This window comes from Pseudoliparis swirei, chromosome 3 (assembly GCF_029220125.1).
Source record: "Pseudoliparis swirei isolate HS2019 ecotype Mariana Trench chromosome 3, NWPU_hadal_v1, whole genome shotgun sequence".
NCBI classification, from domain to species: domain Eukaryota; kingdom Metazoa; phylum Chordata; class Actinopteri; order Perciformes; family Liparidae; genus Pseudoliparis; species Pseudoliparis swirei.
In genome coordinates, this window is record NC_079390.1 from 23,228,116 (window position 1) to 23,252,336 (window position 24,221).

A 24,221-nucleotide genomic window follows, 5' to 3' on the forward strand; every position below is an offset into this window, starting at 1 on the left:
TGCCTTCTGTTTTGGGGATTAACAAACTGTTCCTTTTCTGCTGTCATGTGACAGTACATACATAAACAGGTTCTATGACATATTCCAACTCATTAAACGCGAACAATGCTCAAACTATCCTGCAACACTGTGCCAAACGCTGCTTCACCTGTGTTCTCGTGTATCATGTGTGTGTGTGTGTGACAGAGTTCATAGTATTTACTCACAAAAGAAGACGATTTATCAGGAAGATTAGCCGCTCAAAGCTGATCAGACTTTGGCTTCTTTTAAAAGTTGAGGAGGCCTCAAAGGTTGTTCCATGATAAGAGCTGCACACCTTTTTCTGGAGCGCCCTTATTTTATATTTTGTAATGTAATTTTGTATTTGGCTCATTGTTCCTCTCCTAAATCATTTCTCCTCTGATGCACATTTGGCTTTATAGCTATCAATATTTTTGTAGTTATATTACAATGTTTTTTGACATCATTCTTATTATGAAACCATACGGTATGTGGTGTTGGTGTGAGGAAAATAAAGATGGCGTCCTATATTACCTGATTCATCCTCATGGAATTGTCAACAGATATTTATGTTGCCAGAAAGATAGGTGGACAGATGAAGAGGTTAAGAGGACAGGTGGACAAATGAAGAGGTCACTAAGCGTTATTTATTTTTACTAACATTTCACACTTCGTGTCCAGTGAAGCATTACATTCATAATGCTCTTCTTTAATATGACTGTTTAATTTTTTTTTACATACGCATGTTTTTAAAAGCGATATTCTAGTCATGTGGCAGAGGATCGATAAGAGCGGTGAGCTCCACCTGAAGGCCACCGTAGTTCTCCCCCTGGCAGGGAGCGCATCTCATTGGTTGCGTTTGCAGATTCCCGAAATAAATCCTCAACGCCACCAAATCTTGACACACCGGGCCCTTTAAATCTGTCGAGTGCGTGCGTGCGTGTGTGTGTGGGGGGCTGTCAGCAGTTCCAGTTTTAAAGCACGTGTGTTCCCTCTCCCCCCCTCCTGCTCAAAGCAAAAGGTGTAAAGGGTTAAAGATCCTCCCGGCGGCAGATCACACGCTCGGCTCGCTCCGCGGGCAGCGCCGCACTCCTCGGGTAGTTCCGCCCGCTGTGGATTGTGGGAGTCGAGGACGCTGCCGAGGCTCGTTACCCCGGAGAACCGGAGACATTTTTTCTTCTTCTTCCTCTTCTCCCCCACAGCTGTGTGTGTGTGAGTGGCTTTTTTGTTGTTGTTGTTGTAAGTAACCGGAAAGAAGAAAAAACGGCTTTACGCGTCGTGTCGCGCGCGCGCCTTCGCGTTATAGTCCGCCGAGTCGCCGCGTCTCCGCGCGCCCGGTAAACGGTGACATTTATGTGGGGTGTCTGTGTGTGTGTGTGTGTGTGTGTGTGTGTGTGTGTGTGTGTGTGTGTGTGTGTGTGTGTGTGTGTGTGTGTGTGTGTGTGTGTGTGTGTGTGTGTGTGTGTGTGTGTGTGTGTGTGTGTGTGTGTGTGTGTGTGTGTGTGTGTGTGTGTGTGTGTGTGTTTTTCCACTGGCATGAAGGCCGTACAGCGGAGACTTCGCCGGAGCTGACAGGCGGGGAGAGGGAGGGGAAGCAGCCGGAGCCGGGGCTTGATATCCGGCCGAAAAGCCCCCGTCGACTCCGGCTGGTATCCCGGATGTGTTTTTAAACTGTAGTCGCTTCGTCTCCGGGTAGAATAAAATGTGCATGCGCGAGGCGACCGGGAGGGAAGCTGTTTACATGCGGAAGAGAGAGGGATAGAGAGAGGGAGGGAAATACCCCGAGAGACGGTGTACACTCACCTCCACCTGCTCCGAGTGGAGAAATGCCGCATGCTGCATATCTTTAAATATTCCGCTGTTTGATATCGTTATTGGTGTTTTATGGCTCGATATGACCGGATGTGTCGAAGTGCGTTCGGCCTGTTGTGCTAATTAATGAGCAATATCAAGACGGATAATTGATGTCAGCATATACAATAATTATAATAATAATAATAATAAAATATATATATATAAAAATAATTCAAACATCATTTTTTTAAAAATTTGAAATATCGGCATCAATACATCACGACGTGTATGCAAATGTGGATTTTTGAATTTTTTTAAATAGCTGGCCCAGTCTCCCACGTGACACCACCGGGCTGCTGACGGCTTGTAAACAATAAATAATAAAACATCCGGTTCCTAGCAGAGAGCTGACGGGGCTGCGCGCGACGTTCACGTGACGCTGATTTAAACAAACGCACAGGAAGCAGATATTGGGTAATCGATGTGAGTTTAATGTCATGTGATGTGTAGCGGGAGCTCAGGTGTTTTGGGATGTCGACACCGGGGTGAAAACCAACTAAAAAGATCAATCAAACGGTTTGTATATTGACGGGCGGCGTCGCTCTGCTTGCTCACCTCCATGTTCACCTCCACCCTCCTGGTCTCCTCCTCCTCCTCCTCCTCCAGCGGCGGCCTCAGCCACCATGTCCAGCCGAGGAGCAAAGAAGAAGTCCACCAAGACGTCCCGGTCCACCAAGGCCGGGGTGATCTTCCCCGTGGGGCGCATGCTGCGCTACATCAAGAGGGACCTGCCCAAGTACCGCATCGGCGTGGGGGCGCCCGTCTACTTGGCCGCCGTCCTGGAGTACCTCACCGGTGAGAAGCACGAAGGAGACGCACGTTCCTCATGACGCTGACGCGACTCGGAGAGCTGCAACGACTTTAGAGTCGAGCGGAAACGATGCAAACTAAAGAGACGCCAGAGGAGCCTTTAGTTTGTTTACCCGCCAAACAACAACAACAACAGAGACTCTAAGTGCCTCCTGGGGTTAACGGTTGTATGGGGAGGCACAATGGAGACGAAGGAACCGCACGTGGAAGTCTGTTGTTGTTGTTGTTCGGAGGCATGAACTGTTTTGCTCAACGATGCTCATTGGTGACATTTGTTGTTGTTTTTCAGCTGAGATCTTGGAGCTGGCCGGTAATGCAGCCCGAGACAATAAGAAGGGTCGCATCACACCGCGACACATCCTGCTGGCCATCGCCAACGACGAGGAGCTGAACCAGGTCAGCCCCCCCCATCCTGCCCCCCCCCCCATGTATGCATTTATTATGTAAACATGATAATACGTCCTGTTTATTTAATACATCACGTTAATTCACCCTCTGAACCCGAAAAAACATGGAATGTGCCCGTTTGTTTTAAACGAGTGGTTTGTAATAGCGAGAGGCTGTTCTCATCTTTCCTGACAGTCCTTGAACGTGTCTCGTGTGACAAAACCTTCCATCACAAAAAGCAGCAAAAAAATACACATCTTAAAATGATGATATTTCATCAAGAACCTATGGCTGCTGCTTGATGTGTACACATGTGTGTGTGTGTGTGTATATATATAATATATAGAGTTTAGGGATTTCCAATCTTTGTCAATGCGCTTTAAAGAAACATCGATTTTTGGCATTGTAACTGTTATTCTAGCCGTGATCGTACAGGATTTATATCTTGCAGTGAAAATCAAGACCAAAGAAAATAAAAAAGTTCAGAGGGTTAAAAGTTCCTAATCTGGTGTTTATATTCTGCATAGAGAGTGTCTTCCCCCCCACCCACCCAGGACCACTAACTCTCGTCTCATCCCCCCTCAGTTGCTGAAAGGCGTGACCATCGCGGCCGGGGGGGTTTTGCCGAACATCCACCGGGAGCTGCTGGCCAAGAAGAGAGGCTTCAAGGGGAAGTTGGAGATACCCATGTCGCCGGCGCCCGAGAAGAAACCCAAGCCGGTCAAGAAGCCGGCGAGCAAGAAGACGCGCGGCAAAAAGGGAAGAGCGAAGGCCAAGGCGAAGGTACGGCTCCGTGGGATGCTTTGTTGTTGTTGTTGTGGTGGGACGCTGATCTTGTTATTTATTATATTTTGAGGTCAACATGTTTTATATAACGACACGTTTATAACCGCCAGAAGCTGTAAAAACCCGCCATTGTCGTCTGAGTTTCATCTTTCCGACGGTCCCTGAACACGTCATTAGTGACGGAAAGTTTCTTCACAAAAAGACGACCAAAAAAAAGTTTAAATTGTGACCCAGAGCCGCGTGTCTCTGTCCCGTTTGTGCTCTCCCTGTGTCCCTGTGTCTCTGTGTCCCTGTGTCTCTGTGTCTCTGTGTCCCTGTATCTCTGTATCTCTCTGTCTCTGTGTCCCTGTGTCTCTGTGTCTCTGTGTCTCTGTGTCCCTGTATCTCTGTGTCTCTGTGTCCCTGTGTCTCTGTGTCCCTGTGTCTCTGTGTCTCTGTGTCCCCGTGCCGTCTCCAGAAGCCGGGCGAGGTGAGCAAGGCGGCGTCGGCCGACAGCACCACGGAGGGCTCTCCGACCGGCAGCTTCACGGTGCTCTCCACCAAGAGCCTCTTCCTGGGTCAAAAGGTCAGTTCTGCGTCTTAGAAATAGGCCGACGGGACCAGCAGGTGAGTCCGCGCGGTGCAGGTAAACAAAACCAAAAACATATTTCAGGCTTAAAATCAGATTTTTGTGTTTCATAGCCTCAAATTACAGCTATTTAACTCTGTATTTATTCATATCTATGTCTTACTGTACCGTCACGCCTCCTGGTGGTTAGTTCCCGCTCCTGGTTGAGGCCATTTGTCCGTACCGTCCCATATTATATATCTATATATATTAGGGCTGTCAATCGATTTAAAAAAATTTACTAATTAATCGCACATTTTAAAATTCATTAATCGCGATTAATCGCGATTAAAAGTTTTTTTTCTTTCTTCTTTTTAAAGACAAAACTTCACACAGAGCTGTGTTTTCAAAGAGGCTCCTACCTATAAAGTGCCAGCGAGGTATTTAATATTGTGGATGATAAATTGTTTCTTCAGTGAAACATCCAGATTAGTTAAAAAAAAGAAGTATATTGAGACCCCATTGGTCCTGTCATCTTTAACACTGAACACAGCAGAACCAGTGGACTTGGTAAACTGACTAACATTCACATATGTCACGTTAACCCTCTGGAGGCTGGGCTCATTTTCTCGATTTTACAAAAAAATATATATTTAATCGCATAGATATCTATGCGATTAATTTGGCCGCGATTAAGGCACTAAAATATTTTAACACAACTTTGTTTACCCTCCGGTGTGCGTTGAAGTTTTTGCACTCTGAGTGTCAAACCGCGTCAGTACGGTTTGACACTGTTTCCTTTTTTAAAACAATTATTTCTCCGCGAATATATGGAGCAGAAATCAGTTTAAACTCGTGGATGAATCAGTCGGGTTTCCTCCTCCGCTCTGCTGCTCCGATTCACAGAGACCGGGGGGGGGGGGGCGACGTGATTTGTCAATCCGTTTGTCTGTCAACATTTTGCGAAAAAAACAACCAATGAACACTCAGTAAATCACAAGGACCTCACAGGTAAGGCTCATTAGCAACCTGTCAGTCAGAGAACCAGAGAACACGGCGCGAGGACACCTGAGCCTCATTGTATAGAGCTGAGATTGTTCTGGAATGTTTGATGTAGAACACGTGGGCATGTGTCACATGCAAATGCCTTTAAAAGGTTAATTTACATTTTTTTGTAGAATGGAGAACATGAGCCCAGCCTCCAGAGGGTTAACATATTTGAATGTCAGTCAGTTTACCAAGTCCACTGGTTCTGCTGCTGTTCAATGTTAAAGATGACAGGACCAATGGTGTCTCAATATACTTCTTTTTTTTAAACTAATCTGGATGTTTCACTGAAGAAACAATTTATCATCCACGATATTAAATACCTTGCTGCACTTTATAGGTAGAAGCCTCTTTGAAAACACAGCTCTGTGTGAAGTTTTTTTTTTAAAGAAAAAAAAGCTTTTAATCGCGATTAATGAATTTCAAAATGTGTGATTAATTAGTTTATTTTTTTTAATCGATTGACAGCCCTAATATTTATCCATATATATATATTTATTTTATATATATATATATACATACATACATATATTATTCAGTCAATGACGTTTTAAATAATTCATCATTCAGCGATCGATGCGTCCGGAGCGTTTTATGCTGACTCAGGCTGAGGAAGAGGTGGCGGTCTCCTCTCTGTGCACGCCGCTGCACACACATCCATTTATACTCGTATGAATGTTATGAACCATCTAGAGATCAAGGTTTCCCTTTTTTTTTTTCTTCTTCTTTTTAACGCAGTGGTGGGAATCGGGTTTTAATTGCTTTGCTTCCTCCCCTGTTCCTTCTGGCTCCTCCCTCTTCCTTCTTGCTCCTCCCCCTTTCCTCGGCATGCCCCTCCCCCCTCCTCCGCAGCTCAACCTCATCCACAGCGAGGTCAGTAACTTGGCTGGCTTTGACGTGGAGGGGGTCATCAACCCCACCAATGCTGAACTTGAACTTAAAGATGATCTCGGTGAGCGCCCCCCCCCCCCCCCCCCCAACCCCCATCATCCTCTCTGGTCTCAGTTTTAAGAGATTTTAAAGTCCTTGAAGATTCAAAAAGCTCGATAACTAACCTGATAAATATTAAGAGAAAACCTCCCTCCACTGGATCTTTTCAAGATGTATTGATACGTCTATATATCATTAAATAGTTTAAGATTAATTGACGATCTGATGTGATTAGGGGGGGGGGGGGGGGGTCGTATATCACAAAAATCCAGGTGGAAATTGTTTTTCTCTTCACTTTCTAATTTAAGATCCTTTGAGAGCAGGAAGTGTAATTTTTTTGGTGAAAAAGGGGGGAAATCTATTTAAATCCATATTTAATAAAAACACAAATTGTGAGAATTAACATTGTTTAATACAGCCAGTTAACTTGTATTAAGCAATTCATATAAAACCTTTTGTTGGCTTTCTAAAGATCTCCCGATTACTTATTCTGCTTTATTTCTATTGATCCTATTCTCTTGTTCCGAGACACACACTTGACCAATAAAGACAGTAAAACCCTCTCGGTGGGGAATAAAATAAGTTTGATTTTTGATCTTCGTCGAGTGAAAATGAAGAGAAAGACGTGATTTTCACCTGGCGGATCAATTGCTGGGGGAAATTATGCATTTTAAAACGACTCCCGGCAGCAAGCCGTGAGGCGTTCAAGGACTTAAAAAAAAATCTTTAATCGGAGCTCCTCAGAGCGGAGATGCTGCTCGCTCTCCTCGTCGTGTTCACTCCGGGTCGTCCTCCTTTCAGAAGGCCGTCTCTCCTTTCTTAAAAAAGTAACAAATTATCTACGATTCCTCAACACTCCAGAGCCCCGATTTGCAGAAATCAAAACGGGACTTGAACCCCCTGCCCCTCTCTGCAGCCGGACCGAGAGGTCGACGGCCTGGAGGACGATCACTGGGAGTTATTTGATTTTTTATGTGAAACCCGGACGGCAGTCGGTCAGGTGGTCGCTTCCTTTTTATTAAAATAAATAATAATAAAAAATACCCCCAAAAATATGATTTAACTCCTTTTAAAAAGCTCTCGACGGGCTCACTGAGTAACTCACGACCAGTTGGTGAGTCATCCTCTAGAAGTCCATCCGGCCGGCTGCTTCCCGGTTACGCAATGTGACCCCCCCCCCCCCTTGTTTCCTGTGACCTCGGCCAATGAGGAGCGAGCTCGCGTGGCTCTCCTTCCTGTTCTTCTCTTTCATCCATTTTTTGGTGTTTAGAAAAATAATAATGTTTTACCCACATTATTGCTCCTGCACACACATACACACACACTCTCACTGTTTGTATCACCATGTTGTTGGCCTGTTGTTGTTGTTGTTGTCGTTGACGTCTGTAGTTGCAAGTTGTCCAAGCCGACCTTTCTATCGTGGACAGCGACGCTGTCGTTCACCCGACCAACTCCTCCCTCTATACAGGTGGTGAAGTAGGTAAAGGACCATCCAACTAGAGCTCTCTCTCTCTATCTGTGTCTCTCATTGTCTGTCTCTCTCACTCTCCCTCTCCCTCTCCCGCCCTCTCTCTCTCTTTCTGTCTCTGTCTCTCTCTCTCCAGCCCTCTCTCTCTTTCTGTCTCTCTTTCTCTCTACTGCCCTCCCTCCCTCTCTTTCTGTTTCTCTTCCGCCTTCTCTCTCTCTCCCCCCCCCCCCCTCTCCCTTTGCATATTCCACATAGTCTGCATAGCAGTTTGTGGACCAACTTCACAACAGCAACATTGTTGTTATTTCTTAAACTTTCTGGAGCGGCGGAGGTCATCATGACCCTACGCTGCTGCTTGTTGTTGTTGTTCCACTCGACTGAGCTGTGGTCTCGCTTCACTTCCTGTTTCCCTCGGCTGTGCCCTCAGTTCAGCTGCTCAGACAGAGAATGAAAAGAGACAATGATGAAGAGTCGATCGCTCGTCAGTTAACGAGTGATTGACACTAATAATTATATTAATATATATTTATCTGCTTGCTCTGTTTTGGCTGTTTACAATAAATACTTGTAGCTTCCTCTGATATTACGCTGATTGTATTTGCCTCCTCCTGAAGTGTTTCAAAGCTCCGGCAGCCGGGACATTAATTAATGTCTGCGGGAGACTTTAATCCCTTTTTCCATCCTCCTCTTCAGAGCTTTTCTTCTTGGGCTGTTTCTCTTTAACAAATGCTCCCCTCTCTAAGGGGGGAGTGAAGGAGAACCAGTGTGAGGACCTAGGGAAGTAATTAGGGGGCCGGCGGCTTCAACACGTTTAGTGTAACTGAGTCTGAGTCTTTTTGGATAAAACAGTTTTAGGAGCCTCTGTTGCACGAGCTCAGAGAGAAACCGGGTAAAATTAGGATTGACAGCCTCGTTGTCTCCATGCCTGTCTTTCTGTCTGCCTGTCTGTCTTTCTGTCTGTCTCTCTGCCTGCCTGTCTGCCTGTCTGCCTGCTCGCCTCCCTCCCCTCTTCCGCCCGTCAGCAGCACACTCGAGGTATGATGCGATCCCTCCGGTCCTCTCCTCCTCTTGCAGGCTCTGCTCTGGAGAAGAAGGGAGGGAAGGAGTTCACCGAAGCGCTGTCGGAGCTGAAGAAGAAGGGCGGCCCCCTGGAGGTGGCTGGCGGTAAGTGCACATTTATTTTATTTATTTTATTTACTTACCAGCGGATGTTCCTTGTTGTTTGCATAGTTCCAGATATGTTCTTATTAATCTTTTAATACAGAAAGCAGAGTTTGGTCTCAGTTGTTGTAGCAGCTGAAGTGTGTGGGAGGAGCCTGAGGCCGAGAAGTGAGAAAAGACGAGAGCGTGTTCACAGCTGCGCGCTTAAGGTCGTCTCAAGGTCGTCACAAGGTCGTCTTGCACTTTCTTAAAGGCCGCTTTCAGTGCCCGTCTTCCACTGACTTCCGGCTGTAAATGAGCTCCTCCGTCCTCGTCATTTTACCCCGGCGAGGCGTTCACTGCGGGCTAATAAAATCCAACTGGAGGCTTACTATCTTCAAAGTCCGAACGTTCTTCTTCTTCTTCTTCTTCTCCTCCTCCTCGAGTTGTCTGGAGAAGTTATTTGTTCACGTTGCCCCGGCCCACCTCGCCGGAAAAACCTCGGCCAAACCATTTTTTTTTTTAAGCCGCTGGAGATTTGCTGCACACATTTCCCACGAAGCTGGCGTGTTCCTTTTAGCGCCTACGGATCGTTGGACTTGATGGTTGAAGGAAGTGCAACGCTGGTCGGACCAATCGGAGTCTATGCTACAGGACTGTTTTGAACGTGCTGACTGGGATATGTTCAGGGTCGCGTCGGACAACAACGTCAGTGAGTACGCGTCCTCAGTCACCGGGTTCATCAAGAAATGCATAGATGACGTTGTTCCTACCAAGTCGGTTCGGATTTATCCCAACCAGAAACCGTGGATAAATGGCGATGTTCGCTGCACTCCGCGCGTAACACCGCCTTTGACTCGGAATATGGCGGAATACAAAGAGCCCGCTCCGACCTCCGTAAGACCATCGGCTCTGCCAAGCGGGAGTTCAGGAACAAGGTGGAGGAAAAGCTCAAGAGCCATGACGTGAGAGGTGTGTGGAAGGGCTACAGACAATCACGGACTTCAGAGGAGAACCAGCGGTGAAGAGAACTCCTCTACCTCCCTCCCAGGCGAGCTAAATACATTCTTTGCTCGGTTCGGCGTGAGCGGCAGCCCGCCGAAGGCAGCGCTGCCGAGGAGACCAGCCTGCTGATCATCTCAGAGGCTGGCGTGCGCAGAGCCTTCAAGCGGGTGGACATCCGAAGGCGGCAGGTCCCGACCACATCCCGGGCGCGCCCTCAGAGCATGTGCAGACCAGTTGGCAGGAGTCTTCGCAGACATCTTCAACCTCTCCCTGTCCCAGGCTGTTGTTCCTGAGAGCTTCAAGATGTCCACCATTGTGCCTGTCCCCAAACACCCCAAGGTAACCTGCCTGAATGACTGGAGACCCGTAGCCCTCACCTCGATTGACAGTACATGCTACGAGAGGTTGGTCAAGGACTTCATTTGTTCCATGTTGCCTGCCACGCTGGACCCATGGCAATTTGCATATCGTCAAACCAGATCCACCGACGACGCATTGCCATGGCACTTCACCGCCCTTTCCCACCTGGAGGAGGAACTGTTGTGTGCGAATGCTGGTTGTGGACTACAGCTCAGCGTTCAACACTATTGTTCCCGCCAAGCTCGACACCAAGCTCAGAGGTCTAGGCCTGCACTCTACCATGTGCAGCTGGATACTGGACTTCCTGTCGGGCCGCCAGGTGGTGAGGATGGGCAGTACCACCTCAGAGCCGCTGACCCTCAACACGGGAGCCCCTCAGGGATGCGTGTTGAGCCCTCTCCTCTACTCCCTGTACACCCACGACTGCACGGCCATGCACAGCTCCAACGTCATCATCAAGTTTGCTGACGACACAACAGTGTTGGGGCTGATCACCGGCGGCGACGAGACAGCCTACAGGGAGGAGGTTGGATCACTGGTACAGTGGTGCCAGGAGAACAGCCTCGTCCTCAACGTCAAGAAGACCAAGGAGCTGATCGTGGACTACAGGAAGCGGAGAGGAGAGCACACCCCATCTCCATAGACGGAGTTGCAGTAGAGAGGGTCAGCAGCTTCAAGTTCCTCGGCGTGCACATCTCCGAGGACCTCACATGGACCACGCACACCACTCACGTGGTGAAAAGGGCCCAACAACGCCTGTATTTCCTTAGGCGACTGAGGAAATTCAACATGGCCCCCCGCATCCTCAGAACATTCTACACCAGTACCATCGAGAGTGTTCTGACAGGTTGCATCACCGTCTGGTACGGGAACTGCACCGCCCTGGAGCGTAGGGCACTACAGAGGGTGGTGCGGTCGGCACAGTACATCGTTGGAGGTGAGCTTCCCTCCATCCTGGACATATACACCAAGCGGTGCGTGGCCAGGGCCAAACGGATGATTCAATTTCAATCAAATTACAAATTTGTACAGGACAGTGGCGTAGTCATGAGCAGGAATTCCACGCCACAGACGATCCATCAGGCAGATAGATATACCGTCTCTCATAGGGTCCGACCCCAGTTAGTAGCGTGTGATTGAGAGATGAAAATCATCCTTCAGGAGAGAAAAAGAGGAGATAGGTGCTCAGTGCATCCTAAGGTACTCCCCGGCAGCTATAGGTCTTAAGTTCTACTCTTAAGCGAGAGGTGACTGTGCCTGGCGGACTGACTGAGCTGGTTCCCGTCAGGCAGGCGATACCGCAGTATCAAGTGCGCACAAACAGACTGAGGAGCTTCAGTCAGGCCATCAGGCTGCTGAACAAGGACTGAGACCCTCATTAACACTATACACCAGAACATATTCTGTGAATATCTATGGCCATGGTGTATATTTTATTACATTGTTTTATATATATATATATATTGTATGTATATACATATATATATATTGTCTCAAAAAAGTGTATATTTTATTACATTGTTTTATATATATATATTGTCATGATGTATATTCTATTACATTGTTTTATATATATATTGTTAATACTTTCTTCTTTTTTTGTGTGTGGATATTGTATAGTTTATTCTCATTCTTATTCTTTTTTTAGTCTGCTACTGCTGTCGGGTGTTTTGCACATAAGAATTTCACAAACCGATTATACTTGTATAAAAGGGGATGTGACAATAAAAACTTGAAACTTGAAAATTGAATGTGGTTAATGAAGCTCCGCCTCCCAGCAGCTCGTTAGAGGGGAATCGGTTCACTCGGAGCGCTGCAGCTGGCAGCCGACGGCGGCTCAACACGTAGGGATCTGATTTATCTCAAATGGCAATAAAATCTCAAATATTTTCAGGGTTGCAGAGTCCTCGGCCTCGCGGACGGAGGGCGTCCAGCTTCCTGTCGCTTTTTATTTGTGATGTTGATCGTGGCATTTTAATGCTTTTAAGATGGTGGGTTTTTTTTCTAAATGATTTGGTGCTTTTTATATTATTTACGTCATTATTTTCATATTTTGGAACAAAACGAGCAACTGTAAGAACTCACTGTGGACCACGTGAGTCTTTGGGCCGTGCCCGACCCAAGAATTATAATTTTATTTTGAAGACTATTCGAGAGATCCGTGAAATGGAAGTTTACCCACAAATAATCATGAAAAAATACCCACTTTTTATTCTTATGCTTTCATTCGGCATGAAAAAAACACATAAAATAACAATTAATCGGCATAATTAATAATAAATGTGCAGCACGGGGCAACGTGAGACGTTATTTCCATATTATTCGACATCGTATTGGCTAAGAGCGCCTAAACAAACACGGGGACACATCGGTTTGTATCTGTCTTCTTAAAATAAACCATATATATATATTTGTATATGTATGTATATATATGGTTTATTATAAAATAAACCGTGTGTGTATATATATGGTTTATTTCTAAAATATACCATATATGTATGTGTGTATGTATACAGGACTGTCTCAGAAAATTAGAATATTGTGATAAAGTTCTTTATTTTCTGTAATGCAATTAAAAAAACAAAAATGTCATGCATTCTCGATTCATTACAAATCAACTGAAATATTGCAAGCCTTTTATTCTTTTAATATTGCTGATTATGGCTTACAGCTTAAGAAAACTCAAATATCCTATCTCTAAATATTAGAATATCATGAAAAGTATACTAGTAGGGTATTAAACAAATCACTTGAATCGTCTAATTAACTCGAAACACCTGGAAACACATTTTCAAATGTTTGATTTTGTTTTGCTGTTATAAATCTTTTTTTTACTTGGTCTGAGGAAATATTCAAATTTTATGAGATAGGATTTTAGAGTTTTCTTAAGCTGTAAGCCATAATCAGCAATATTAAAAGAATAAAAGGCTTGCAATATTTCAGTTGATTTGTAATGAATCCAGAATGCATGACATTTTTGTTTTTTTAATTGCATTACAGAAAATAAAGAACTTTATCACAATATTCTAATTTTCTGAGACAGTCCTGTATATAAATGTGTGTGTATATTATATATATATGTGTATATATATATACACGTATATCTATATATATATATATGGCTTATTATAAAATAAACTGGAAAGAAATTCAAGAAATGTATTAAATCATAGATCCTTAAATTATGTTTTACTCCCACTGGGAATACGAGCGCTTAAACCGTCCTCGCGCTGTCCCCCCCTCCTTCCTTGTTTCCTCCTCTCAGCCGTGATGACCCCCGGCTTCGGCCTGCCGGCCAAGTACGTGATCCACTGCAACAGCCCGAGCTGGGGCTCCGACAAGTGCGAGGAGCTGCTGGACAAGACGGTGAAGAACTGCCTGGCGCTGGCGGACGAGAAGAAGCTCAAGTCGGTGGCGTTCCCCTCCATCGGCAGCGGAAGGTGAGAAGACCCACAATGCATCACGGCGTCTCGGATGGCGCGACCTGTCTGTTTCTTTTCTTTTTCCCCCCACTGCAATATTAAAGTCCTGCAGCTCGTATGTAAACTTTAAAATGTGCAGTTGATGTAAATTGTGAACGCAACACGTTGCCACAAGAAGAAAATGGAGGCTTCACAATGTTCTGTACATCGATGGCCAAATGATCCGGGGGAAACCTCCCATCTGCCCTTTATTAAGTTTATAGATAATATCTATATATAGATGACGTATGTATGTAAATATATATATATATGTGTGTGTGTGTGTGTGTATGTATGTATGTATATTTATATATATATATAAATAAAGGAGCAAAATCTGAAAAATTCGCTTTTTATGCTATTTGTTCAGGATACATAAATACAAAACATATATATATATATTTGCTTCTTATATAATTTATATATATATTTTAATATTTATATTATATATTTATATATATACATATGATATTTATATATATATATATATATTATTTATGTATTATAATATTTATATATTATTTATATGTGTGTGTATATATGTGTGTGTGTTTATGAACTGCAGAGAGGAAAGCAGGAAGTACTTCCTGCTTTCCTCTCTGCAGTTCAGTCAGAGTTTTTGGTCACGTGACCTCTGTTCTCGTGTCGAGGAACTCAGAGTTTAATGTTTTTTGCAGAATCTGTTTTTTTTAAGGTAACATTTCAAACGAGACGCGTAGAATAAAATGTTTTGGAAGAAATCTTAATTTCGGGCTCCGTTTCGTTCGTGTGTTTTCCGGCGTCGTCGTTTATAGTTTTTTGTCCCACATGATGTGTTCAAGCACCGTCGTAAAAGCTAGAAATCTAAATACTATGACGGTTTCTACCGCTTCCGGTCGCCGATATTTTTTTTGGCGATCGCTCAAAACGGAACACGCTCTCCCGTCCCGCCGGCGGGTGTTTGGGGTTCAGAGGATTTCGTGGCGTCTCCTATCCGGCTTCAGATCAAAGGGCTGATTCCACGAAGGTGCGGTTGCGCAACCCAGCTGGTCCCGGACCAAGAAGCTGTACCCCGGGGTCCCGCCCGCACCGGGGGCCGGAGGAGCCTCCACTGTCTCAAAATCGTCTCCGGGTCAATCAAAACGGGCGTTGGCGTCGGTTCCCCCGGCGATGGCGGGAAACACGCACACACCTCCGCTTTGATGTGGCGAGGTTGACGCAAACGTGCTCCAAGACGCGTGTGAACCCTGCGCCGCGGGTTCGATACCGTATCCCTACGAGTTGCAGCGGCTCAATTAAAAACATTTAAATAGGTGTGTTAGGATAAAATAGTTTTAAATGGGCCTTTCGCATATGCATAAACATAACTTGTTATTGTGCATGCAATGCTAAGCTATTGAACTTACACAGGTTCATATATTCAAGTAAAAAATACAATATATATATATATAAATCATATTAAAAAAATATATATACATATTTAGAATATACTGTATATATATATCATATTAAAAAGAAATATGTATGTGTGTATATATAAAAAAGAATAAAATAAAAACACAAATAAATATATATATCATATTAAAAAAACATAAAAACATTATGTATAGATAAAAAAGAATAAAATATGTTTTTAATATATTGATATGTATATATCATATTAAAAAGAAAAATATATGTTTTTCAAAAAATTTATATATATCAAATATAAAAAATATATTTGTGTTTATGTAAATAGAAACATCTTTAAAATATTATTTTCAAATGGTCTAATCGCCAAAAAAAGAATCCCCCCCCCCCCCCCCCGAGTACCTCCACCTCCTGTTCCCCAAACAGTCGACTCGTATCTCCGAAGTGCCTCATTTTAATACGTCGGATGGCGTTCTGCCCACGTCGTATTTTCCACCAGCGCAGGAGAACATGTTCAACGTCAGAGCTTCTGAAGTCTCACGCTCTCACGCCGAGTTTACGTGACGCATCATGTCTGTGACCTTTCGCTGAATAAATGGCGCACGCAGACTTCAGGAACCGCCTCCGAGCTGACGGGCGTCGCGTCGGGAAGACGTTGATAACGTGCGATCCGTCTCTCTCTGTTCCAGGAACGGCTTCCCGAAGCAGACGGCGGCGCAGCTGATCCTCAAGGCCATCTCCACCTACTTCGTGGCCACCATGTCTTCCACCATCAAGACCGTCTACTTCGTGCTGTTCGACAGCGAGAGCATCGGCATCTACGTGCAGGAGATGGCCAAGCTGGAGACCAGCTAGAAGACCTTTTGGTTTTATTTTGCATTTAAGTTTTGTATTTGATTTTATTCTTTTCCCAAAATTGTTTTAAATTTCCCGGCGTTTAAATGTAAAAGTGCACTCTGCTCATTTCCCGCTCTTTTATTACGAGCGGTGCCCGACTGAAGTGATTCAACAAGTGAAAGATCTTCAAGATTCAATCTATATATATATATACAGGACTGTCTCAGAAAATTAGAATATTGTGATGAAGTTCTTTATTTTCTGTAATGCAATAAAAAAAAAAATGTCATGCATTCTGGATTCATTACAAATCAACTGAAATATTGCAAGCCTTTTATTCTTTTAATATTGCTGATTATGGCTTACAGCTTAAGAAAACTCTAAAATCCTATCTCATAAAATTTTAATATTTCCTCAGACCAAGTTAAAAAAAAGATTTATAACAGCTGAGTGTTTGTCAAGGCTCAGGAAACCCTTGCAGGTGTTTCGAGTTAATTAAACAATTCAAGTGATTTGTTTAATACCCTACTAGTATACTTTTTCATGATATTCTAATATTTAGAGATAGGATATTTGAGTTTTCTTAAGCTGTAAGCCATAATCAGCAATATTAAAAGAATAAAAGGCTTGCAATATTTCAGTTGATTTGTAATGAATCCAGAATGCATGACATTTTTGTTTTTTTAATTGCATTGCAGAAAATAAAGAACTTCATCACAATATTCTAATTTTCTGAGACAGTCCTGTATATATAATTTATATAAAAATATGTCATGAGAGATAGACGCACCTCCATTGCCAGGCTTCCAGAGGAGTCTTATGAATACGGATTAATGCATGTGATGGCAGTAAAAACAGCTGTTCTCTTTATTTTTCATTTAAACAAACAACACAAAGCACTTAATGAGTGTTTTCTTTGTATTGTTTCGGTTCATCGTCTCGGTCAACGGTGAAGATTTGGAAGGAGTTTCTGTGTTGTCTTTTGCCTTTTCTTTACACGGGCAAAAAATTCTTACATTTCCTTTTTTATTTCTCAAAAACGAGGAGGGAAAAATAAGTCGCCTGGCGCCTTCGCGATGACATCATCGTCATGCTGGCACCAATGCGCGGTGGTTGTCATTTACAGGTGTAAAGAAATAAGTGAATTTATGGCATGAAATAGAATTGGAGGTTTTTGCGATCGGTTGACATTGAGTGTTCCTATCAATGTTTATATAGATGGAGTATTTGTGATATGTTATAGAAGAATATTGGATTATAATAGATTTTTATTTTGTTTTCTAATCCCAATTGAATCTAAGGGAAAGTAAAAAAAACAAAAAACTGTTAAGAGTATTTTTGTGTGTGTTTGTTTTTGTCTGTTAAGCCATAAAACAAATGTACTCCCGGCTCTGTTGTTGTTTTTGTTTTTGCTCTTTCATTCAGCCGCCACTAGGTGGCGCCCTGCAACCAAGAAGTGGAACGTCTCATCTCGGCCATTTTCTGTGCAGCCGCTTCCCTCCACACACAGGCTTTGATTTGAATTGGGACTGACGGACACACACACATATACACACACATGAGGAAGCGGACTGCTCTGCTGCATTTGGACTTTTCAGAAGCCTAACTTTCTTATGGGGGAAAATAAATAAATTTAAATGCTTTCTAAATAACTGCTAACAATAGATGATCCTACAAAAAGGTCTGTACACACTGCGGTAATAAAATACCTTTAAAAACATACCGAGGTTGTGTGTCAAGTTTATTTTAAAGTGTGTGTGTGTTTATTGTAATAAATATATCTCCAGTGTGTTGAAGTGAGCAGAATTTGAAATGTCAACAAATGGCTGAAATATGACACGCTACGTTTTAAATTTTAACTGAATATTTTGGCGTGTCTTATTAATGCACAACAAGAAAAGACTTCAGATAACGATGAAAATAAATGTGTTGTTGAAATGACACGTGACAAAATCACAACGAGCTTCCCTCTGACACGTCCAGCAGACACAGAGCATTTGAAGTATTAATTTGTCCTCAGCTCTTAGCTCCGTGTTTGGTCTCCACCGAGCTGCTAAATGCTCCTGTGTTCATCTTAAAGCAGCACCGCGAGGCTTTATTGGTGCTTTTTTAGCTCAAAACATCGGCCTTCTGTAGCCAATCAGTGTTCAGTGTTTCATTCTGGTTATTTCAGTTTGGGTTTAATGTAATATTTGTTGGTCCTTATCTGTGGGTTATGAAAACATTGAGCTCCTCGGAGTCGTTACATTGTTGTTACACTGTTATATTGTTGTAACACTGTTGTTACATTGTTGTAATGTTGTTGTTACACTGTTGTTACATTGTTGTTACACTGTTGTTACATTGTTATAAAACTGTTGATACATTGTTGTAACGTTGTTACATTGTTGTTACATTCTCGTCCGGGATATGGTCACACCGTACACCCCGGCACGTTCGCTCCACTCGGCAACAGCCAACCGACTTGTGCCTCCTGCACCTCGAGCTAATCACTCGAAATCCAGACTGTTTGCTGTCCTGGCTCCTCAGTGGTGGAACGAGCTCCCCACTGACATCAGGACAGCAGAAAGTCTCTACATCTTCCGCCTGAGATTGAAAACACATCTTTTCCGACTATATCTGGATTAAAACACAGATTTGCATTTCAGTGGCACTGGGATGGCACTTATTGTGGTGCTTTTGTGGTTCGACTGAGTTGAGGAAGTGTTGCTTCCTGTGTTCTTGTAGTTCTTGGTTTGTACTCTAGGTTGAATGCACTTATTGTAAGTCGCTTTGGATAAAAGCGTCTGCTAAATGACATGTAATGTTACATTGTTACATTTTTGCAACAAAGTCAGACGGCCGAGGTCTTTCATGTTCTCTGGCAATTTTAATATATAAACTGTTGTACGGTAGACGGGCCCAGTTGTGGGACGGGGTCCGGGTCCCATCCTCGGGGGGCTCGTGTAGCTGGCCGGGCACAAAGAAGAAGCCCACGGAGTCAGATGGGGGTCAGTTTCCCAGCCATCCAGGGAGTCCGGGACCTGAGACCTCCTCTGAGGGCGTCCATCTGAACCCTAATCCCCAGGAAATACAGGCAGGTTGCACCCCCCATCCCCCCGCCATCCATCCCGTCCATCCCTCCCTGCTTCTCCTCGCAGGCAGAAAAGCCCCGTAAATTCAAAGCATCTGTACGGGCAAGGGCCAATCCGAGGGCCGCCTTTCCCAGAGCCCCGCGCGGGATGACATTTTATTCTTTGCATGAAAAAATTACAGGGAGTGGGGGAGGAAGGGGGGAGTAAAAACAGAATAAAGTAAAGCAAACAGAAGATGAAGGAGGAGAGGAGGCGAGGGGGTAAGGAGCTGGTCATCGGAGATCTGCCCAGCTTTCCCCTGTGTTCATAAGGAGAAAGTGATATCACGACCTTTATGACCTGCAGCCCGACAACAACAACAACAACCGTCTGATGACGAACGCCACCGCTACCGGCGCTCAGCTCGTCGTAGATTACGGCGCGTTACCGTGAATACGGCGTTTGTATTATTTAAATGTGTTTCCTGGTGGATTTGGAAGCAGTCGGTGGAGGTTTTGCAGGAGTGACGTGACGTGAGAGCGGCAGCATGAAACCAGCAGGGTCTGCTTCAGGGCGGGGCTTCAGGGTGATTGACAGGTTGCTAACCCAGCGTTTTTTTCCCGGAGTGGGAGTCGCCGGTTTTCTTTCGCAGTGTGTGTTTTCAGTTAAGGGAAGTTAATCGTGACCCCTTTTTTTTTTGTCGTCTCGGGATGTCTCATTCGGCGTTCCGGTTGTAGTTAGCTCCGCCCTCTTGTGGCAGCAACGTCTATCTCCCCCGTTTTGTGTCTTCCTGCCAGTTTAATTAATGCAATGCATTCCAGCTGTCGCGTGGAAGTCGGGGACGCAGTCGACGGCCTTCTTTCGCCTCCACGGTGACCCCCCGATGGTCCCCGGACCTCGCTTTGGAAAAACAGTAGCACCAAAACATTCTCCTTCTTGAATGTGAACCCATGTGACCTGCCACGTTGGTTATTTTTTTGGGAACGTGTCGTTTACCGCTCAATGAGGACGCTTCAGATTGAGTCAAGTGAACAAACTCACACGTTTCGCTCTCCTCCCGCAGACGCCATGATGCATTCTGGGTAACACTCCGTGGAGACGAACGGCGTTGCACTTCAACTCGCTCACAAGTGACCTCTCCTCTCCTCGGGATCCGGACTTCAAGCAGTTTGAGAGTTTCAATCTTCTTCTTCTTCTTCTTCTTCTTCTTCTTCTTCTTCTTCTTCTTCTTCTTCTTCTTCTTCTTCTTCTTCTTCTTCTTCTTCTTCTTCTTCTTCTTCTTCTTACCTATACTCTTCTTTGTCATTTATGCTTCCTCACTGGTTTGAAGTGGGCGGGGCTCCTTCTGGAAAAAGTCACGTGTTCATGATATTGTTGTTTTTAATACGTCCGCAGCGTCTTTTTAAAACTGATTTAATCCGTTTAATTCTGCTTTAAAAAATAAATAAATAGTGTTTTAACTAAGAACAAAACAGTGGAAATGAGACGCACTGCTACCGTTACTTTTATTTATCTTAACTTTGATTATTGCACAATGAACGATGAAGAATATCGGGAATTTAAACACATTGTTAAAGTCAGGCGTCTTGTTATTAATAGACAAAATAATCAGTCTTATTATTAATAGTAATAGTAATAATAGATTAATAGTAATTGTATTAATAGTATTCTTTCACCTTTATTTAGAGCAGAAACCTGACCGCTCGGCTCCGTTTGATGGCCTGATTCCCGGTTTAGGGGAATAAATTAAACGCAATCCTCCGCCTCGGCCTCGGCTGCAGCGGCAGGGCATACTGATTTAGGATTTTCATCTGGGGAGCTTTCCCCTCCCTTCCTGCTCTCCTCTTCCACAACCCCCCCTTCCTCGACCTCTTCTCGAACAGCCACCCTCCCTCCACCCCCCCTCTCCCCTCCCCCCTGCCCCGCCGAGGGGGGAAATGGCGAATATGATTTTAAAATGCGGCTTTCGTGCGGACGTAATGAAGCCTGTAGCCGCAGCTGTCAGCCACCGCGAGAAGAAGAAGAAGAAGAAGAAGAAGAAGAAGAAGAAGAAGAAGAAGAAGAAGAGGTGTATATAAAGAGACGGGATGGGGGTGAAGATGCGTCACATGGCTCAAGAGTCTGAGATCCAGAATATATTCGGTCATGACTCTCGGTGCGAGGGGCTTTCGTAGAGCCGGCCGTCTTATGGCCGACGGGCGATGGCAGGCCGGCGATGTGCGTTCAGGGTCTCTGAGTGGCAGAGCGGGGTCGGGGGGGTTTTGAACGGATGATGAAACGAGAGCTCATCCCCTGTTTGTTCTGGACGTGTAACAAAGCTGCGTAAACGCCGCCGTCGAAAAGCCCCGAGACCCGAGCGGCGAGGAATGGACGATCCGAGAGGCGCTCGAGAGGTTTAGTTCACATCTTGATTTTTTGGGAGATTGCGACACCGTGTTGAGACGTGAGACGGTCAGAGAACTAAAGCTTCTTGTTTGATAGATGACCTCATTGACACGCCCGGGTCATTCAAATACATGTAAACACTATTTATTATGAACCTATAAATAAAATTTTATAAAAATGAAGATACATCGTTAAGTAATAAAAGGAAAGATAAGGAAACACAGGAAAGCAGTCATCTACTGAAACCAGGCAGCAACCACCAAAGGGCACCTCCTCTGGTTGTATAGAAGTCTATAATTCATGTCTTAAAGCTGCATTCTCTCTTCTGACCACCAGGGGGCGACTCCTCTGATTGTATAGAAGTCTATGCTTCATGTCTTAAAGCTGCATTCTCTCTTCTGACCACCAGGGGGCGACTCCTCTGATTGTATATAAGTGTTTGCTTCATGTCTTAAAGCTGCATTCTCTCTTCTGACCACCAGGGGGTGACTCCTCTGATTGTATAGAAGTCTATGCTTCATGTGTTGAAGCTGCATTCTCTCTTCTGACCACCAGGGGGTGACTCATCTGGTTGTATAGAAGTCTATGCTTCATGTGTTAAATCTGCATTCTCTCTCCTGACCACCAGGGGGCGACTCCTCTGGTTGTATAGAAGTCTATGCTTCATGTGTTAAATCTGCATTCTCTCTCCTGACCACCAGGGGGCGACTCCTCTGGTTGTATAGAAGTCTATGCTTCATGTGTTAAAGCTGCATTCTCTCTACTGACCACCAGGGGGCGACTCCTCTGGTTGTATAGAAGTCTATGCTTCATGTGTTAAAGCTGCATTCTCTCTACTGACCACCAGGGGGCGACTCCTCTGGCTGTATAGAAGTCTATGCTTCATGTGTTGAAGCTGCATTCTCTCTCCTGACCACCAGGGGGTGACTCCTCTGGTTGTATAGAAGCATCTTTGCTCCTACATAACGAGGCTCAGTCCGTCCGTGCCACCAGGGCGTGACTTGGCTCTGTCGGTCTCGTTAAAGTCGGTTTCTCAACGTCTTTGGTTGCAGAACTCTTCAGTGTTCGTTGCCACAATTTAAAAAACAGCTGCGAGCCGAGAGAAAAAGCTTCTTCTTCTTTTTTTTTCCGGTTCACCACATAAAGAACCATTATTAGGGTTTGTCGTTGGATTACATCTCAATGAGACGGATATTAGTAAAACCTGAAACTCAAAGGTGAATTCCTACCAGAGGAAACTTAAGCCATTTGTCTTCACTGGGTATTAACATGTAAAACTGGTGTTAAAGTTTACGCTCTTCCCATCCCGCCTGCTTGTGATGGTTATGAAGTATTCTGTTGAATGAAGCCCTGTTAACATGGATGGGAGACTGGGAAGACAGAGATATAATAAAAACCTGATACGCTTGCTCAGCGTTCTTTGCACTTTACTCAAAACCCAAAGGCTCAAAGTCTTCAACGGACAAAACCTGGGTTTGCTTTATGTCTTTATTTCGCTGTAATGAAATTCTGCTCCCGTTGGACTTGCGGACGGAGATGTCTCGGCGACCACCCACCGCTGCTCGCCGCCGCTGCTCCTGCGTCGCACGGGAGCTGCGGCGGCCATGTTGGCCTGCTGTTGACAGATGGGAGGAAGAAAAGAAAGAGAGATATTAGATCAACATCAGACGACTCGTCTCCGCCTGAAAGGAGTTATGACGGATACTGATGAACCTCGCTCGCCACGAAGCTCGACGGTACAGGTAGCAACCTGTCAATCACCTTGTAGCCCCGCCCTCTGGACCACAATGTACTGAATGACATCATGCTGTATAGAAGAAGACTTGAAACTAGAGACTGAGACATAAACTCATGTTTACAATGTTTACTGAGGGAATACATCAAGAGAGAAGTAGAGTCACAATATAGACTTCTATACAACCAGAGGAGCCCCCTGGTGGTCAGGAGAGAGAATGCAGCTTTAACACATGAAGCATAGACTTCTATACAACCAGAGGAGTCGCCCCCTGGTGGTGAGGAGAGAGAATGCAACGTTTACACATGAAGCATAGACTTCTATACAACCAGAGGAGTCCCCTCCTGGTGGTCAGTAGAGAGAATGCATCTTTAACACATGAAGCATATACTTCTATACAACCAGAGGAGTCGCCCCCTGGTGGTGAGGAGAGAGAATGCAACGTTTACACATGAAGCATAGACTTCTATACAACCAGAGGAGTCACCCCCTGGTGGTCAGGAGAGAGAATGCATCTTTAACACATGAAGTATAGACTTCTATGGAGTCGCCCTCTGGTTTACTTTGTAACAACATAAACAATCTCTACATTTATTTATCTTTTTTAAAATTTGAGTTATGATATCGGAATAAATATTCTTATTTGCATCATAGTATTTAATTTAATTACCCAACCTCTGGGGCGTCAATATTTAACAAAGCAAATGGAAGTTTATGCTTACGATTCAGGACATTGTTAGAAAGAGAGTCGGAGACAATACTTCTTAATGACAGATCGGACAACAACAGTGATGGGGGGGGGGGGGCCACCTCTTCTCATGGGAACGGGACAGCAGGCCGGGGGAATGCATCGCTGGACAGCTGTAAATTGCTTTTATTGGTCTTGCCAGGGTCTTAAGGTTAGGCTGAGGTTATTCAAAGCGCACCACATCTCCAGACACACACACACACACACACACACACACACACACACACACACATATTCACACAGCAGATGTATGCACACACAATGTCTTTGTCACACACA

The 24,221-nt window shown here is 44.5% G+C and overlaps 1 protein-coding gene across 9 annotated transcripts; it reads left to right on the plus strand.

Annotated features, from left to right (window-relative positions):
* The first annotated feature begins 974 nt into the window (after positions 1-974).
* LOC130211136 (core histone macro-H2A.1) lies at positions 975-17,743 on the plus strand. Of its 9 annotated transcripts, none has more exons than XM_056441814.1 (9): positions 982-1,239; positions 2,461-2,649; positions 2,954-3,060; positions 3,637-3,834; positions 4,295-4,402; positions 6,284-6,383; positions 8,904-8,993; positions 13,600-13,774; positions 15,874-17,743. In XM_056441814.1, the coding sequence occupies exons 2-9, from the start codon at positions 2,478-2,480 to the stop codon at positions 16,037-16,039; spliced, it is 1,116 nt and encodes a 371-aa protein (XP_056297789.1). In that variant the 5' UTR covers positions 982-1,239; positions 2,461-2,477; the 3' UTR covers positions 16,040-17,743. The 9 variants fall into 9 exon arrangements, with proteins under 9 accessions (XP_056297808.1, XP_056297827.1, XP_056297818.1 ...); XM_056441798.1 differs by having other exon boundaries at positions 982-1,216; XM_056441782.1 differs by having other exon boundaries at positions 982-1,212.
* Positions 17,744-24,221: the final 6,478 nt, after the last annotated feature.

Bases quoted from the DNA above. Each gene is read 5' to 3' on its own strand.
- LOC130211136 (XM_056441814.1), top strand. From the start codon at position 2,478: ATGTCCAGCCGAGGAGCAAAGAAGAAGTCCACCAAGACGTCCCGGTCC. The intron at 3,061-3,636 runs GTCAGCCCCCCC...ATCCCCCCTCAG, and splicing joins ACGACGAGGAGCTGAACCAG to TTGCTGAAAGGCGTGACCAT. The intron at 4,403-6,283 runs GTCAGTTCTGCG...CCTCCTCCGCAG, and splicing joins GCCTCTTCCTGGGTCAAAAG to CTCAACCTCATCCACAGCGA.